This window comes from Diabrotica virgifera, chromosome 2 (assembly GCF_917563875.1).
Source record: "Diabrotica virgifera virgifera chromosome 2, PGI_DIABVI_V3a".
Taxonomy (NCBI): domain Eukaryota; kingdom Metazoa; phylum Arthropoda; class Insecta; order Coleoptera; family Chrysomelidae; genus Diabrotica; species Diabrotica virgifera.
Genome location: NC_065444.1, coordinates 106,937,558 through 106,954,122, shown reverse-complemented (window position 1 = coordinate 106,954,122; position 16,565 = coordinate 106,937,558). Strand labels below are relative to the sequence as shown.

Here is a 16,565-nt window from a genome sequence, read left to right as displayed (position 1 = left end):
CTACAGAAAAACACAAATAAAAATTAAGAAAAAATATACAAAATAAAAAGTACAACTCATGAGGAAATAACAGAGGAATGGAATTTATGTTTGAGAAGCCAACTGTAAGTAATTATGTCAATAGAATTATCACAAGTAATTATTTTAATATACAGTGAGCACGTAAAGGTTAAAATAAATTCATTTTTTCGTGAGTCGGGAATTTTGGAAATAAAGCTCGAAACAGGTCAATTTTTATTTTTAAATTATGATTTTTTTGGCATATATATCGTATTAGTGACGTCATCCATCTTTGCGTGGTGACGTAATCGATGATTTTTTTAAATGAAAATAGGGGTCGTGTGCTAGCTCATTTGAAAGGTTATTTAATTTTCTATTTAGTAATATAAACCTCGACATTATACGAGGTGTCCGAAAAAAATAATTTTTTAGTTAAATTAATTGATACAAAATGTAAAATGCATGTACATAATTTATTTAATTCAAAATACATTTTGCTACTGTCAGAAAACAGGAAATAGCTATTTGTATAACAAGGGAGGAAAGTGCTACTTTTCCTCCCGAGAATGAAGTTTACTAAGTAATCATTCAAGGGAGGAAAAGGCACTTTACTCCCATGTTATTCATATGGTTTTTCCACCTTCCTCAAATAACAAGTCATTTTTTCATTTTTACTTAATTTATTTATGTAACTAACCAACAAAATTTATTAAAACTAAAACTAACAAGTAGGTACAATATAATTGTCAACTGTCAAATATAAGTCAAATTATTAATGTAAACATTGTTAAATCAAAATAACAATTTACTGTTTTTTACCATTCTGCAAAATACAGGGTGTTCTATAAATAAACGTTAAAATGTATAGATACTTACGTAATAGAAAATAGATATTGTACAGGGCGTCAGTAACTTATATTTCATGAATGAAATACCATGACGTCCTTTTACTTTTCCTCCCTAGGGAGGAAAAATATTTTCCTCCCTAGGAAGGAAAAGTACAACTTTGCTCCCTACAATCAGGTCCGGAAACGTATACTTTCGGTAGAGGTAGGTGGAAAAATGTTTATTTAACAAATAAATATTGTTTTTCGCTTAAATTCAATGTTCAAATTTTTGGTAGTTTTAACATTTAATTTAAGCGACAAGCAATGTTTATTTATGAAATAAATATTTTTTCTGTTTTCTAACACCAGTAAAATTTATTTTAATAATAAAAATATTTTGAATTAAATAAGTTACATACACTCTTCTTCTTGTGTCAATTAATTTAAATTAAAAAAAATTGGAGCCTTTTATAAAAAATTAGGTAAATGTTTATATTACTATATAGAAAATTGAAGAACCTTTCAAATGAGCTATCAAACGACCCCTATCCTTATTTAAAAAATTATCGATTACGTAATCACGTAATTTAAAAATAAAATTCGACCTGTTTTGGGATTTATTTCCAAAATCACTCATTTATGAAAAAAAAAATGAATTTATTCCATTACGTGCTCACTGACTGTATAAACTATACATAAGTATATTTCTGGTACACACATCAACAATATCTATTTGAATTAAAGCTTTCATTGCCATTGTTTACTGATACCTTGTTTTCTAGAATTATAGGCCGTTGTTTGGAATTATTTCTTGTTGACGTTTTGTCTGCGACAAACTTAACGGTTACCAATCAGTCTCAGTAAGGAAGACAGCCTCTGATCACTGCCTCATCGCCTTTATAATAATCTCTGCCTCAGTCGCAGACGAAATGTCTTGATGTAACACAATTTCAGAATACGGCCCATAAGATTGAAATAGTATATTATGCAACATGCATTTAGTGATGATAGTAAAATGGATACGAAACGAGCCGCGTAGCGGCAAGTTTCGTATAGAATACGAGCTTCATAATGATAATTAAATGCAAGTTGTATACATGATTTTTTCTATGATCATTCACAGCAAAAAATATATTCATTAATTTTGTAACGCAAACAAATTAAGTTTAAATAAGTGTGAATATCAATTAGCGATGACATAAATGCGCTCTAGAACATTTTAGGATTTTATGAAATTTTTTTATAATTTAATACGATTATTTCGATACTGTTGATGTATGTATTTCTTCATTAGCGAATCTAACAAAAATAATTTACCATACATTTGAAGTAGTTGGGTTCACGTGTTTAAAAGTTGAATTTTCAGTATACCTATGTATTATATAGCAAGACAGATATTATTAAGAGTTTAACGGTACACTTTGGCCTTATATTTTTCAACTATGTTAAAGAACCCTTTAGAACTGTTGAATTAATTTAAACTAGTATTGCTGTGTGTATATATACAAGTAGTGCAAACTAGGCAACATTTCTACTTTATTGTTATATTCGTCAACTTTTAAATATACTCAATGCGTTATATACGTTTTACGAATTTGTTACATATAGAACATGTCATATAGAACAATTTGGTGTTGGAGAATAACTTTTATTTTGGATGATGGGGTTAGCCCTTTTTGTTGACCAATTATACTATACTACCTCCGTAACTTTAGTTTTAGGAGGATTATGCATAGAACCTTTTTTGTTTAAAATTCAATTTAGAATATTTTTGTATACAACATTGTTTACGCTAAACGGTATAGTTTTAGAAATATTGACGAAAAACGTAAAAAACTACTAATTTACCGACTTCGCCCCCACCTCCCCCCCCCCAAACCCGACGCTTAAAATGGTGTAACTTTTGACTGAACAATATGTGGACCATATAGAACAATTTGGTGTTGAAGGATAACTTTCACTTTGGATGTCTATGAAAAATATGTGGACCATATAGAACAAGTTGGTGTTGAAGGATAACCTTCACTTTGGATGTCTGGGTTTGGGTCTAATTATACCATACTATTTATACATTCAATAGAATCTTCAACTGACATTTTTTGGTTGAGATTGTGTATGCTTTCACTACGTTTGGATTCTAGTTCTTGGATCATAACGCAAAGGCTCTTCGACAATTTGGTGTAAAAAAGCATTACGTCAATAGCGAATTTGATATTCTGTTATGATAAGACCAAACGTAAATTCATCTATTCATCAGTACGTAGTCGTGACATCCGCTGAGTGGGAATTTTGCAAGACTAGGGATTATGAAATGAGAGTGATAGGCATTCTCACTTTGATAGTAAACATCTCACTTCATGGGTCAGACCATGGAGTGGGGTGCCTACATTGTGAAAATGATGTGCACCCTATTCTTCATGCTATGGCATGCTGGACGAGCCATACAGTCTGTAGTCAACACCCTGAGGTATGAGCGGGACCACAAAGTGTATTAATACTCATACGCTTATGAAACGCACCTAGCGGGTCATAATCTTGGCTGAGGAATATCAGAGATTGGACTAGCCTCAGTGTTGAACAGATATTTTACGTTGCAAAAGACAGAGAAGCGTTTAAAAAAGTGATCGCCAACATTCGCTAGAAGACGGCATAAGAAGAAGAAAAAGTAAACATCTGAGAAAGTGCTCTAGCTTTCATTCGTCTATTTTAATTTAAAGACATGTCTACAGTTGAGTCCGCAAATCTTTACCCGTGCGTCATTAATACCGGGCGAGATAAAACACATACTTTTTATCTAGCATCATTCTCTTCCATGCATGAAACTCATGACAAACCAGCTGCCGTTTGTTATTAAGTAAAAACACATGTTATTTTTATGAACCATCTAGACTCAGTGTATTGAAAAGAGATAGGTACAAAAAAAGACGATTCGGTATGTTTTCATATTTTAAGCACAATTTGTTTGACGTTTCTGCTTTGTTTACTTTTGTGGCTGTCAGTCAGTTGAATTTTTTGCGGTTTTTGTCGAATTTTTGCGTTTTGAAGTTTCTTTATATTACACAAACAGTTGTTTTCACAACTAATTTTATATTGGGCTTTGAAATTTTAAGGCAAGTAATTATATGTTGGCAATTAATATTTAAAACATACAAAGCTAACGTCATTCACACAGTAAAGAAATGATTGTGTTTAGGTTTCCGTCAAAGTGAATAAAATAACAAAAATAAAATGTTATTGAATTTTTTTATAAATTGTTTATTTATTTATTAATCAATAATAATAAAATAATTTATTAAGCTACTTCAAGTGTAGCTGTAATTCTGCACAAAAATTTTGAAGCAAAACTAACATTTGACATTCTATATATTTGATAATGTCAAATTTTATAATAAAACCCGTAATCGGAACAGTAGCCACTTTCTGTCACTTGTTGTTGCGTGAAACAGATTTCCGACTTATTTCGTATGCTTTAAATGATGACGCACGGGTAAAGACTCGCGGACTCAACTGTAGCTCTGTTGCAGTTTTATCCTATGCAGAAACATGTAGGTCCGTCCAAGAAAGGATGAGTCATTCTTGGATTCTTCTCGACAAAATGTTCTACACCATATAATCACAGTCATATGAGAATAATTTTGCGGTCACAAAATTCAGCTTTCATTCTCGTATAAATGTCACTTGACTGATAACCCTCAGCTACAAAGTCTAATCAAAGAACCAAACCTAACTATTTTTGACACATACACATCTAGTACATAAATGAACAAAAACTCAAAAAATATCTCAAGTTTTATTAAACCAATGAAGTAGACTTAGATTGCTTCATCGTCTTTCTTTTCATTCATCATGAATCAACATGATTGAATCATTAGTCAACTTTTACAGCACCTTCATCTAGCAATGTTATCTATTTTTACGTAATTTGGAAAAAGGCTTTACAAAAGTTATTTTTATATTAGGTTTTTTAACATATTTAAAATATTAACTAATATAAGGTTAACATAAATTTGATTTCAAGGTTATCTTTTACATTTCACATATAATTATAATAAAAGAACTTATAATAATTAATAACGTGGTGTGAAGGGAAATAAAAAAAAGTTTTCGAAAAAAAAAATAAAACTAGCTACAATTTTTCACAATATTTTTGAAACTTTTTCAACACTGGCTTGTTGAAAAAGGGTTAAATGTTGATTGTTAATCTGAAATAACATGTGCTAAAGACATGTATATAGCAATTGAAATTAGCCAGAAAAGGTGTAGCAATATTTTGATTCATTTTAGATGTCTTAAAAATTAGTTATATTGATAAATAATTTAAGTGTTAGAAGAAGAAGGGGAAGGTATATAGTACAAAATATTAGAAGAGTCTATTTCTAGACGATTTCTTAGCAGTTGAAGATGTAGAAAGCTGTAAGTGACATATCAGTGCAAAAAATCAGTAGAATCAGTACTAAAAACTAACACAAAAGAAGTTAAGAAGAACAAGAATACAAGTGGACAATGAAACTGTACAGTCTAGAAAACAGTTCTATCAACGGGTAGAAGTGACTAATTACATACAAAACTAAAAAGATAACCTATATATTTAAATCAAAGAAATGTCATTATAGCATTTATTAATGCCCATTTTACTATTATGTATTATGATTTATAAAATATATCACATTATTAATGTAATACAAAAATCCAAAAGCTGCTTTGGTAAAAGCATATATGGCACACCATCAGTCAATTTTGGTGTTTCTAAGCGAAACGTCATAACTGTTCCATTCTTATGAGATTTTTCTTTAGAGTACACAAGTTGACGTTACAATGCTTTTGTGTACTCATTCGAATGCCCTGCATAGCATTTGCCCAAAATTCCACTGTCTTTCCTCAATCTACTAGTGCAACACTGCAAGCATTATAATTTTCTACAGCGGTTGCAAAAATATTTGAATAATACAAAAAACAGATCTACAAAAAAATAAAAATAAAAAATCACACTATAGCACAACAACTAGTTTTTGAGCGCGTCCTAATTTTCCTAAACCTCCATCTTTTCTTTTTTTGCTTACTTTCTACAATAATAGGAACATCTATAGTCTCATCTTTATTCAACACTTCTTCAAAACAATCGTCTAAGCACTTTGTATGTGATTCTTCATCAAATTCGAACCAGTCTTCGTCTGAAGAACTGTGATGACTTTGTAGTCGATTCAGTGACCCTGCACGAGGTGTAGATATAAGTCTAACACGTGATTGTACATTTTTTGGTATTTCCGACATAGCTCTTGTTCTAAACAAAAAACTTTTAGGTTTATCTACGTCTACATTATCTGAAGCTGACCTCTTCATTACGTGTTTCGGTAATTTTGATTCCATACGCAATATGTTTTCCAACCTTGATTTCAGTTGTAAAGGAGACACAGATTCTCTTTCTTCTTCTGTGCGCATTGGAGAATGTGAGTGCGAATCTACACTCTCTGGGGTATAGGGTTCGTGCGATAGCATGTCTTTGGTGATTGGTTCCTGCAGAAGTCTGGTGTCGAGGACAGGGAGTTTGTGGAAGCTGGTTTTGCTATAATCACTCATGTCTACTAATGTTATTTTAATTGAAGCGTACATTTGGCAACATTTGCATTTATCAGGCAAGCAAGCGAAAGGTGCGTGTTCACAACATACGTTTGTACCTGCTTTTTTCTTTAGATCTATCCTGAGATATACTGGCTGCAAAAAGTTAAAAAAATAAATTAGTAAAAGTTTTTACAAAAATATGATGCAGTTATCTATAAATTATCTCGCAAGTCAATACTAGCAATATTATTATATCTATATACTATTAACACTCTAGATTGGCGAATGGATTTAGTGTCCGCAGTCATATAAACCCAAAAAAACAACAACACTCTAGATCCTGTTAAAAATACTTAATTGATTATGATGTATCTATACCGCATGTCAGACATTAGAGTCAGTGTACGGAGGATAGGGCCAATACAAACTAAATGAGAATTTTCTTGACAATGTTGCCGCTCTCAACGGCAACGGCTGTGAAAGTTAGTATTAGGCACGTACTTTGAGAGGATTATCGCTGTTAACTGCTGTGAAATACTAAAGGAGGATTTATTTATGATAATTCACAGAATGGCAATCCCGCTTACAATATACAACCATACCACATACTGATTCTAATGTTTGAAACGGAGATTAGTTGAGTTTAGACAAAGTGTTGAAAGACCCCGTTGATTTTTAATTTAAAAAGCGCGATTTTTGTTATTGCATTTAAAGATATATTCGCACATATCCGTGCTCGTACCGTGAAAGTGAACGGTACGTGATTCCACCGGCACGGCGACGTAAAAATATTTTTCTGGGGAAATAAACGGCCCAATTCACACATGCCCGATACAGTGATCAGACAGTACTGTCAGTGTTGTTGACATAACCGTAGATATCTCGCCCACGATATTTTTATTTTCACTGACTTTTTATTTGGCCACGGCTGCATTCCGCAAAGTGAATGCCAAGATGTTAATTCAGTTGCTGCGTAAAAACTCGGTTTGTTTATTTGTCAAATCCTAAGTATATGGACACGATGGGATATGGAACAAAATCGGCATAGAAATGAAAACGAATAATTTTTGAAGTGAAAACTTCTTTAGCGACGTTGTGCACTTTTTAGATAGGCAAAAATATTGAATTAGCGACCGTAATTGCTTCGACGAAATAATGTTGTGAAGTGAAAACTTCTTTAGGGACGTTTTGGTCTTTTTAGATGGGGAAAAAGTATTGAATTAGCGACCGTAATTGCTTCGACGAAATACATTTTTGAAGTGAACACTTCTTTAACGACGTTGTGCACTTTTTAGATGGGGAAAAAGTATTGAATTAGAGACCGTCATCACTTCAGCGAAATACATTTTTGAAGTGAAAAGTTCTTTAGGGACGTTGTGCAGTTTTTAGATGGGAAAAAGTATTAAATTAGCGACCGGTATTTGTTCGACGAAATCAATTTTTGAAGTGAAAACTGTTTTAGGGACGTTTTGCACTTTTAAGATGGGAAAAAGTGTTGAATTAGCGATCGTCATCGCTTCGGCGAAATAAATTTTTGAAGTGAAAACTTTTTTAGGGGCGTTTTGCACTTTTTCGATGGGAAAAAAGTATTAAATTAGAGACCGTCATTGCTTCGACGAAATAAATTTTTGAAGTGAAATCTTCTTTATGGACGTTGTGTCCTTTTTAGATGGAGAAAAGTATTGAATTATCGACCGCCATCGCGACCGTCATTGCTTCGACGAAATACATTTTTGAAGCGAAACCTTTTTAGGGACGTTATACACTTTTTAGATGGAGAAAAAGTGTTGAATTAGCGACCGTCACCGCTTCGGCGAAATAAATTTTTCAAATGAAAACTTCCTTAGGGACGTTTGGCACTTTTTGGATGGGAAAGAGGTATTGAATTAGCGACCGTTATTGCTTCGACGAAATAAATTTTTGAAGTGAAAACTTCTTTAGGTACGTTGTGCCCTTTTTAGATGGAGAAAAAGTATTGAATTATCGACCGTCATTGCTTCGACGAAATAAATTTTTGAAGCGAAAACTTTTTTAGGTTGCTTTCATCCCCTCCTCTTCCCCCTTCCATCATCCAAGCTTGATGGACCCACAAATGCTTATTTGTAGTGTCTGTCTCTTTTTTCTGTTGTTCTTCTTCATCTAAAATCACAGCAATAGTCAAAAATTATATGTCGGAAATTACCGTCATTCTGATAACCTTCAAGGCACGGCACTGGGCTATGTGAACATGAAGTGAAACAGCCGAAATTACGGTCCGGCGAAGTACTGATACGACACTGTCCCGTTACGGTCACGTCACGGATGTTTGCGAATCGACCTTTAGAATTCACAATACTGACAACTCCTTGTGTCTGAAATTTACTGTCGATTAGAAGAAAAAAAAAAGGAAATTTTTTATAATTACGAACAAAACTATATACAGTGTGTAACAAAAAGATAGGTCATAAATTAAGTCACATATTCTGGGACCAAAAAGTAGTACAAATACAGTAGAACCCCGCAAATCCGAACCCCGCAAATCCGAACCCCGCAAATCCGAACCACGCTAATCCGAACGTTCGGCAAATCCGAACCAACGGAAAGTGAAAAAAATTAAAAAATTCAAGACAAAAACTTAACAACATGTTTATTATACAGAGTATGACCAGAAAATTGAACAATGTAGGATTATTAGGACTTTGATATTTAAAATTTCTTTAAAATAAATACGTACTTTATGCGTAGTGCTTAAAAAGGTTAAATATAAACTTACTTCGGTTTTCTCTTAGTCAACTTGAGTCCTAAAAATATTGTCCACACTCTTGCGAGAACGTTTTGCGACTCAAAATCAAACAGAATGTATGCTTTGAATTCTGAGTTAGGCTAATATTAATATTTCAATCAACGGTTAGGCTCACTTTCGGATAATCCGAACTTTTCGGAATCCGAACAGGCTGTCCCCCCAATTAGTTCGGATTTGCGGGGTTCTCTGTAGTACAAATCTTAGCACAAATGTTCACACAAAATAAGTTACAGCCCTTTGAAGTTACAAAACTATTAGACTTTGGAATACTATTATGTGGAATAATTATGGCAGAAACAACTTTAAAAAATAAAAGTGAAATTTGGGCATCCCATAAAAATTTTATGGGGGTTTTGTTCCTTTAAACCCACCCCACCCCTTCCAAATATTTGCGTACGATCCAATTAAATTATTATTGTGGCACCATTAGTTTAACAAAATATTTTTTAAACTTTTTTGTCTCTTAGTACTTTTTCGAGAAGCCAGCTTTTATTGATATTTGTAAAATCTAACACATATTTTTAAATGGTTAAGTAAGATTATAGAGACCTGGTAATAATATTATAAAAATAATAATTCTCTAATCTTACTTCTAATAGTTTTCGATATTTTGGAAAAAAGCAATTTTCATTTTGTAACTTCAAAGGGCTGTAACTTTTTATGTGCACATTTTTGTAATAAGGTAATTTAGATTCAATTGAACTATTTTTGGTTCCAAAATATGTGATTTAGTTTATGACCTGCCTTTTTGTTACATCCTGTATATTCAGTTTTTTTATCAGACTTGCGTGAAGCTACTAGCAAATAATTCGGGATTCCTACATTCGAGGTACTACAGCTAACTGTACTAGTACTTTTCTACCAAAACCTAGTTTACGTGATAACACATATTCTCGTTTTCCAGAGCTATTACACTACGTCACAATCTGTACCAAAAACAACTTACATATTTCAGGACAAGTACCATTACTCTAAATATGGACTGTTTCTGCAAACTACGTTTATGGTTTGTAGTAGACGCAAATCTAAAATTATGATATTCTTTGTCCCTTTTCTTTAAAGAGCACCATATTGCGCTTGATATTTTCATTAAATTATCTAAAAAAACACCCGTCACATAAAAATAATTTGCAACTTTGCACATTATTACACTTTGTTTAATAGTGTGCAAAGAAAACACGAACAGCAATATTTATATCTCGTCTACTTGACACTGTATTATATGTATTTCAGCCTTTTGGCATCATCAGATACAGCTTGTCCGGAGACGAAATGAGAAACATTTCGTTAGTTTAGTAGTGAGTTGCCAGTGACTTTGTGAATGTTAAAAGATTTGTATACCATTTTTACTACAAAAACACGTTTACGTCATTCAAGATATCTGACGTCAGAGCGTTGCCAAAACTTTAGAATATGACTTTTCATCCTGGTTTATAGCCTAATAAAATAAAAAAAAACAAAATGTAAATTCGTACAGGTTGAAACAAATTTTATATCAAAGTTTAGGTGGGTACAAAAGATATTTTCAAGAAAGTATCCACATCATACAAGGGGATCATTGTTTAAATAATTAAAAAGGGGTCATTTTTGCAAAAAAAAATACTGCTGAGGTAATTCATTTATTAATAAAGGTCTACGGGATTTTTTTCTGCAAAGTTGAAGGGTAAGTCATTCACATAAGACTTACTAAATTAAATTTGACCCCTTATTTATTAATAATTATACATAAAACATTAAAAACAAATTTGCAAAAAATTATTTTTAGCCTTGTAAATAAGCAATATAGAATATCTTATTTTACAGATGAATTTGCGCTATGTTACCAGTATTAAGCAAAAAAAAATTGGTCAAAAAATATTTAATATTTTTTGAGATATTGAATTTGTTTATTAAATGATACTATATTTTCAATTGCAAAAACGCGGTTGTTGCCAAAAAAATATTCACCTGCATAAGATCTCATTATTTTTATTTTTATGTATATTTTCCATAAATGTATTGATAAATTCAAATTTCAATTAAACTCTCCCCTAAAAGGGCATTTGAAAATTATTCAAATTTGTTTATAATTTGTTTTTTTAATAACGTCGCGGGGATTAAGTACTTTGAAATGCCGTTTCGATAATTGGGTTCCTGGGAGTTTTTTACTAATTAACAAAATTTTTTTGTCGTTTTTTCTTCTTCTTTTTGTTCTTGGAGTTATATTACTATGGGCCCTTTTAGGGTTAAATTTTATTAAGAATGTTGAATCTCTAAGTTGCAGATTTTAGACCTAAAAATATTAAGATTTAACTAAAAGCTCTTAAATAAAATGTGGCTACTTACTGCGTTACAGGGTGTTTTATTTAAAAATTTTAAAAATTATTGTTACCAAGTTCTTTAAAACTATTTGACGTATCCTTATCATGCTTGGCAGAAAGTGTGGCTATTATACACCCTACTAAATTGTGATTAATAAACGTTTCTAGCTAGTGCCAGAGGCGTACGACAGGGGATAGTGAATGATTGACTCTTTCCAAATTCTACGCCACTGAGTGAATTACTATTTTAGCAAAATTTTTCGATTCTCCAATACTTTGTATGTAAATAACTTTATTGGTTTCGATAAAGTCATCAGTTTGCGAGATATTGGAAGTTTAAAATGAATGAATGAATGAATCAAAATAACTATGCCGTTTCATTTTTACCGTCCAATATCTCGAAAACTAATGACTTAATCGTTACCAGTAAAGAGTATATTATTTACATAGAAAGTATTAGAGAATCGAAAAATTTCACTAAAAAGTAATTCCCTCAGTGGCGTAGAATTTGGGAAGGGTCAACCATTAACTATCCCCTGTCGTACGCCTCTGGTAGTAGCTAGAAACTTTTATTTGTCACAATTTAGTAGACTGTATAGTACCCACACTTTCTGCCAAGTATGATAAGGATACGTCAAATAGTTTGAAAGTACTTGGTAAAAATAATTTTTAAATAAAACACCCTGTAAATTAGTTAGTAGCCACATTTTATTTACGTGATTTTAGACCAATCTTATAAACAATACAATAAACAACAATAAACAACCTACGTTTCGAAGATGACACAGCCCTTCTTGCAAATAGTCAAGCAGAGCTGATTGATCTTATACGACTGGTTGAAAACGAAAGTCAAATATTTGGTCTGCAATTAAACATATCAAAGACAAAGATCATGATAGTGGAGAGACTACATAACAATCATCCACATATAACCACAATTGATCGGTTTGAGGTTGTGAACTCATACTTATACCTGGGATCATTAATCACAAACACAGGGTCACTACAGGAAGAAATAAAACGTAGATGTGATCTAGCAAAAGTCGCCACAGCAAAAATGACCACAATATGGAAGGACTGTCAAATTTCAAGAGCGTTAAAGATGAGGTTGATCAACTGCTTAATATTCCCAATACTGACTTACGGATGTGAATCTTGGACCCTGAGAAATTCGGAAAGAAGAAAGATAGACGCCACTGAAATGTTCTGTTGGAGACGAATGCTACGAATTCCTTGGACCGACCATAGAACAAATAATTCGATTTTAAGAGAGCTAAAAGTTAGCCAACGGCTCTCCAGTAAAGTCCATCTCCAACAATTAAAATACTTTGGACATGTTATGAGAGCCAACACAGAAAACATGGAAAGACTCATTATACAAGGAAAGGTGGAAGGCCGAAGATCACGAGGAAGATCAACAACAAGATGGATCGATCAAATTACAGGAATATGCAAAAGACCTATGCACGAGTTAAAAGAAATGACCAGAGACAGAGATCTTTGGAGACGGACAATACACGACATCACGTCGACCAATACACTCCCTCCGGGGGGTCAGGATTGAAGAGAGAGAGACCAATCTTAATATTTTTAGGTCTAGAATCTACAGCTCGTCAGACATGCTCGCCAAGAGCGGTTCCAGACCTATCGGCTGGAGGAAGAGGAGGTGAGTTTAGTCGGTAGGCGGTTTCGGCACAGTGAAACGTGACGGACTGAATCCGACACACCTGGGACACCTTCCCAGACGGTCTTTTGAAGATTCTCACCTCGCAAAAAAAAAGAATCTACAGCTTAGAGATTCGATATTCTTAATGAAACTTAACCCTAAAAGGGACCGTAGTAATATAGGGACCCAAGAAAAAAAAAGAAGAGGAAAAAAAACAAAAAAAAATTTGTTAATTAGTGAAAAATTCCCAGGAATCCAATCATCGAAACGGCATTTTAAAATATTTAATCCCCGCGACGTTATTAAAAAAACAAATTATAAACAAATTTGAATAATTTTCCAATGCCCTTTTAGGGGGAAGTTTAATTGAAATTTGAATTTATCAATACATTTATCAAAAATATACATAAAAATAAAAATAATAAGATTTAATACAGGTTAATATTTCTTTGGCAACAACCGCATTTTTGCAATTGAAAATAGAGTAACATTTAATAAACAAATTAAATATCTCAAAAAATATTAAATATTTTTGGACCATTTTTTTGATTAATACTGATAACATAGAGCAACTTCTTCTGTAAAACAAGACATTTTATAGTGCTTATTTAAAACGCCAAAAATAATTTTTTGCAAATTTGTTTTTAAAGTTTTATGTATAATTATTTAAATAAATAGGGGTCAAATTTAATTTAGTAAGTCTTATATGAAAGATTTACCCTTTAACTTTGCAGAAAACAATCCTATAGACCTTCATTAGTAATTGAATGACCTCAGCAGTTAAAAAAGTAATTTTCTTGCAAAAATGACCCCTTTTTAATTATTTAAACAATGATCCCCTTGTATGATTTGGATACTTTCTTGAAAATATCTTTTGTAGCCAGCTATACTTTGATATAAAATTTGTTTCAACCTGTACGAATTTACATTTTGATTTACATGTAGTGTAATTTTATTTTACTAGACTATTATTGTACAGTAGAAGCTAAGCATCATTACTTGACAGAGATTGCTTTTTGTTGTGCTTTTGTTTACTGTACAAATAATATCTGTAATTCGTTATTTCTAATTCTAATTAATGATGTCAATCGGTTTTCGTTACTTCACGAAATACATTAATTACCAACAATATTATTATAGTGTATAATCAGTAAAATATATCATTTAATATTTTAAGGCTAAAAATGATAAATATATGCATGTACTGAATAGTATTTAGTATTACGATATGAAATACGATATATAATATAATGTATAAAATATTCGAATAAAAAGTATTTTTATATATTCTGAATATAAGTATAAGATAATAAGCATACTTTAGTATTTTTTTCTATTCTCTTACTGCTGAGGTCATGTTACTAATATAAATAATAATAAAGTACCTGTGAACACATAATTTAAATAAAAAAAACCCAAAGCCTTTATCCCTTTATAAACAATCTCGTGCTATACCTGCAATATTTTACTAGTATTAAATACTATTCAGTACATGCTTCTGTCATTTTTAGCCTTAAAATATTAAATTATCAGTAGTAATTACACGAGAGTTCTAAAATTATCGATTTGTATCCCGAGTGACACTTTGACAGTTTTCATTTCACGGCCCGAAGGGCAGTTAAATTATGTCAAAGTGCCATGAGGGCAAAACAAATCGATACTTTTAAGAGCTCGAGAGTAATTCGTTAAGATTATATCATGAATAAAACTGTCTTTTTAAATCATTTTAACTCATATTTTATTGATATCTTCACCTGAAAATTTGCTAAACCTGTTTTTTGGTGTTCTCTGTGACAAGTCTAAAACATCAATTGTCATTAATTTCACTGAATGTTCATTTTTTCGTAACAACGAAGGGCATCTGACATAACGCTTGACGACGGGAAGTTATCAAAAATTATGGCTGTAATTTTTATTTCTGTAGCTTTCTATCGGTCAGAAACTCTATGAATGAAATAATCTATTTTATTAATTATGCACTATGATAAAAGTGTTATCGGTAAGTAATGAAAACCGATTGACATCATTAATTAAAATAGAGAATTATATTGTCCTTTTCATGACCATTTTTCAGTGCGTAACAAATGATAGGAAAAAGGGTAAGTCCGTGATAATACACATTTATGACATTTATTCTAACATGACATTTTAGTTAAATCTGACAGTTGTCACATTTTATTTTCAATTTGGAATAAAAACAAATCAAATGTGTTTCTTGCATTTATAAAATGTTATTTTCTTTGATTTGTATAGTCTTATAAATTATACAGATTATATTTGTAATATTATTATCTAATTAAAAAAATATTTTTTTTATTATGGCGCCATCTATCGACAACTAGAATAACTAGAATAAATGTTATAAATGTCACCAACGAAATGTAATAACCGACGTGCCTTTTTTTCTGTCACATACAAATTAATGCGTTAGAAAGAAATCGAAAAACTGTGACGCACTGAAAGATGATCATGAGAAAAAAATAGATATTATTTGTAGAGTAAACAAAAACAAAGAGAAATAACTGAGAAGTAATTATGCATAGCTTCTCACTGTACAATAAACATGGCCATGGTGAAAAGTCATATTCTAATGTTTTGGCAATACTCTGACGTCAGAAATCTTGAATGACGCAAGCGTGTTTTGGTAGTAAAAAGGGTATATGCTTTTTCTCATGAGGATCTTTCAGTGCGTCACAGTTTTTCGATTTCTTTCTAACGCATTAAATTGTATGTGATAGAAAAAAAACGCACGTCGGTGATTACATTTCGTCGGTGACATTTATAACATTTATTCTAGTTGTCAATAGATGGCGCTATAATCGAAAATAAAATAATTTGCGAATTATATAATATATCTGTGAATATAATCTGAACAATTTAAAAGACTATACAAATCAAAGAAAATACCATTTTATAAATGCAATAAACACAATTGATTTGTTTTTATGCCAAATTGCAAATAATATTTGACAACTGTCAGATTTAACTAAAATGTCATGTCACTAAAATGTATATTATCACGGACTTACCTTTTTTTCTATCATTTGTGACGCACTGAAAAATGCTCATGAAAAGAAGCATAAGTGTATATTTTTGAGTATAATAACTACTTGCAAACACATTTCATGTTTATGACCGACAAAATTTTATATTATGTATAATTTGTAACAGGATATAATTATTACATTATTTATAAAGAAGATGTTTAACAAGTATTCTACAATTGGGTTTATATCTACCAATATAGAAAATCGTTGCATTTTTTGTATTTATAACAAAAACTATTTTGTGGACTACCACTTTTAAACTGTCACTAATTTCTGAACATATTCATCCATACACGACTGACTATTAGGATCATGTGAATATTCCTAATTCTAATGATACATGGAACTACGATGAACCATTCAACATCACTGTTACTGTAAAAT

At 31.6% G+C, this 16,565-nt stretch overlaps 1 protein-coding gene across 4 annotated transcripts in view; it reads right to left on the bottom strand.

The window, feature by feature from the left end:
• Window positions 1-16,565, bottom strand: part of LOC114334622 (inositol polyphosphate-5-phosphatase A) — a 176,266-nt gene that overhangs the window by 15,079 nt on the left and 144,622 nt on the right. For 3 of the 4 annotated variants that reach the window (XM_028284703.2, XM_028284704.2, XM_028284705.2), the window contains one exon: window positions 6,503-6,539. In XM_028284703.2, coding sequence (XP_028140504.1) covers window positions 6,503-6,539 — 37 coding nt within the window. Of the gene's footprint in view, window positions 1-4,598; window positions 6,540-16,565 lie in introns of those variants that run through there. The other variant, XM_028284701.2, reaches the window with a different exon arrangement.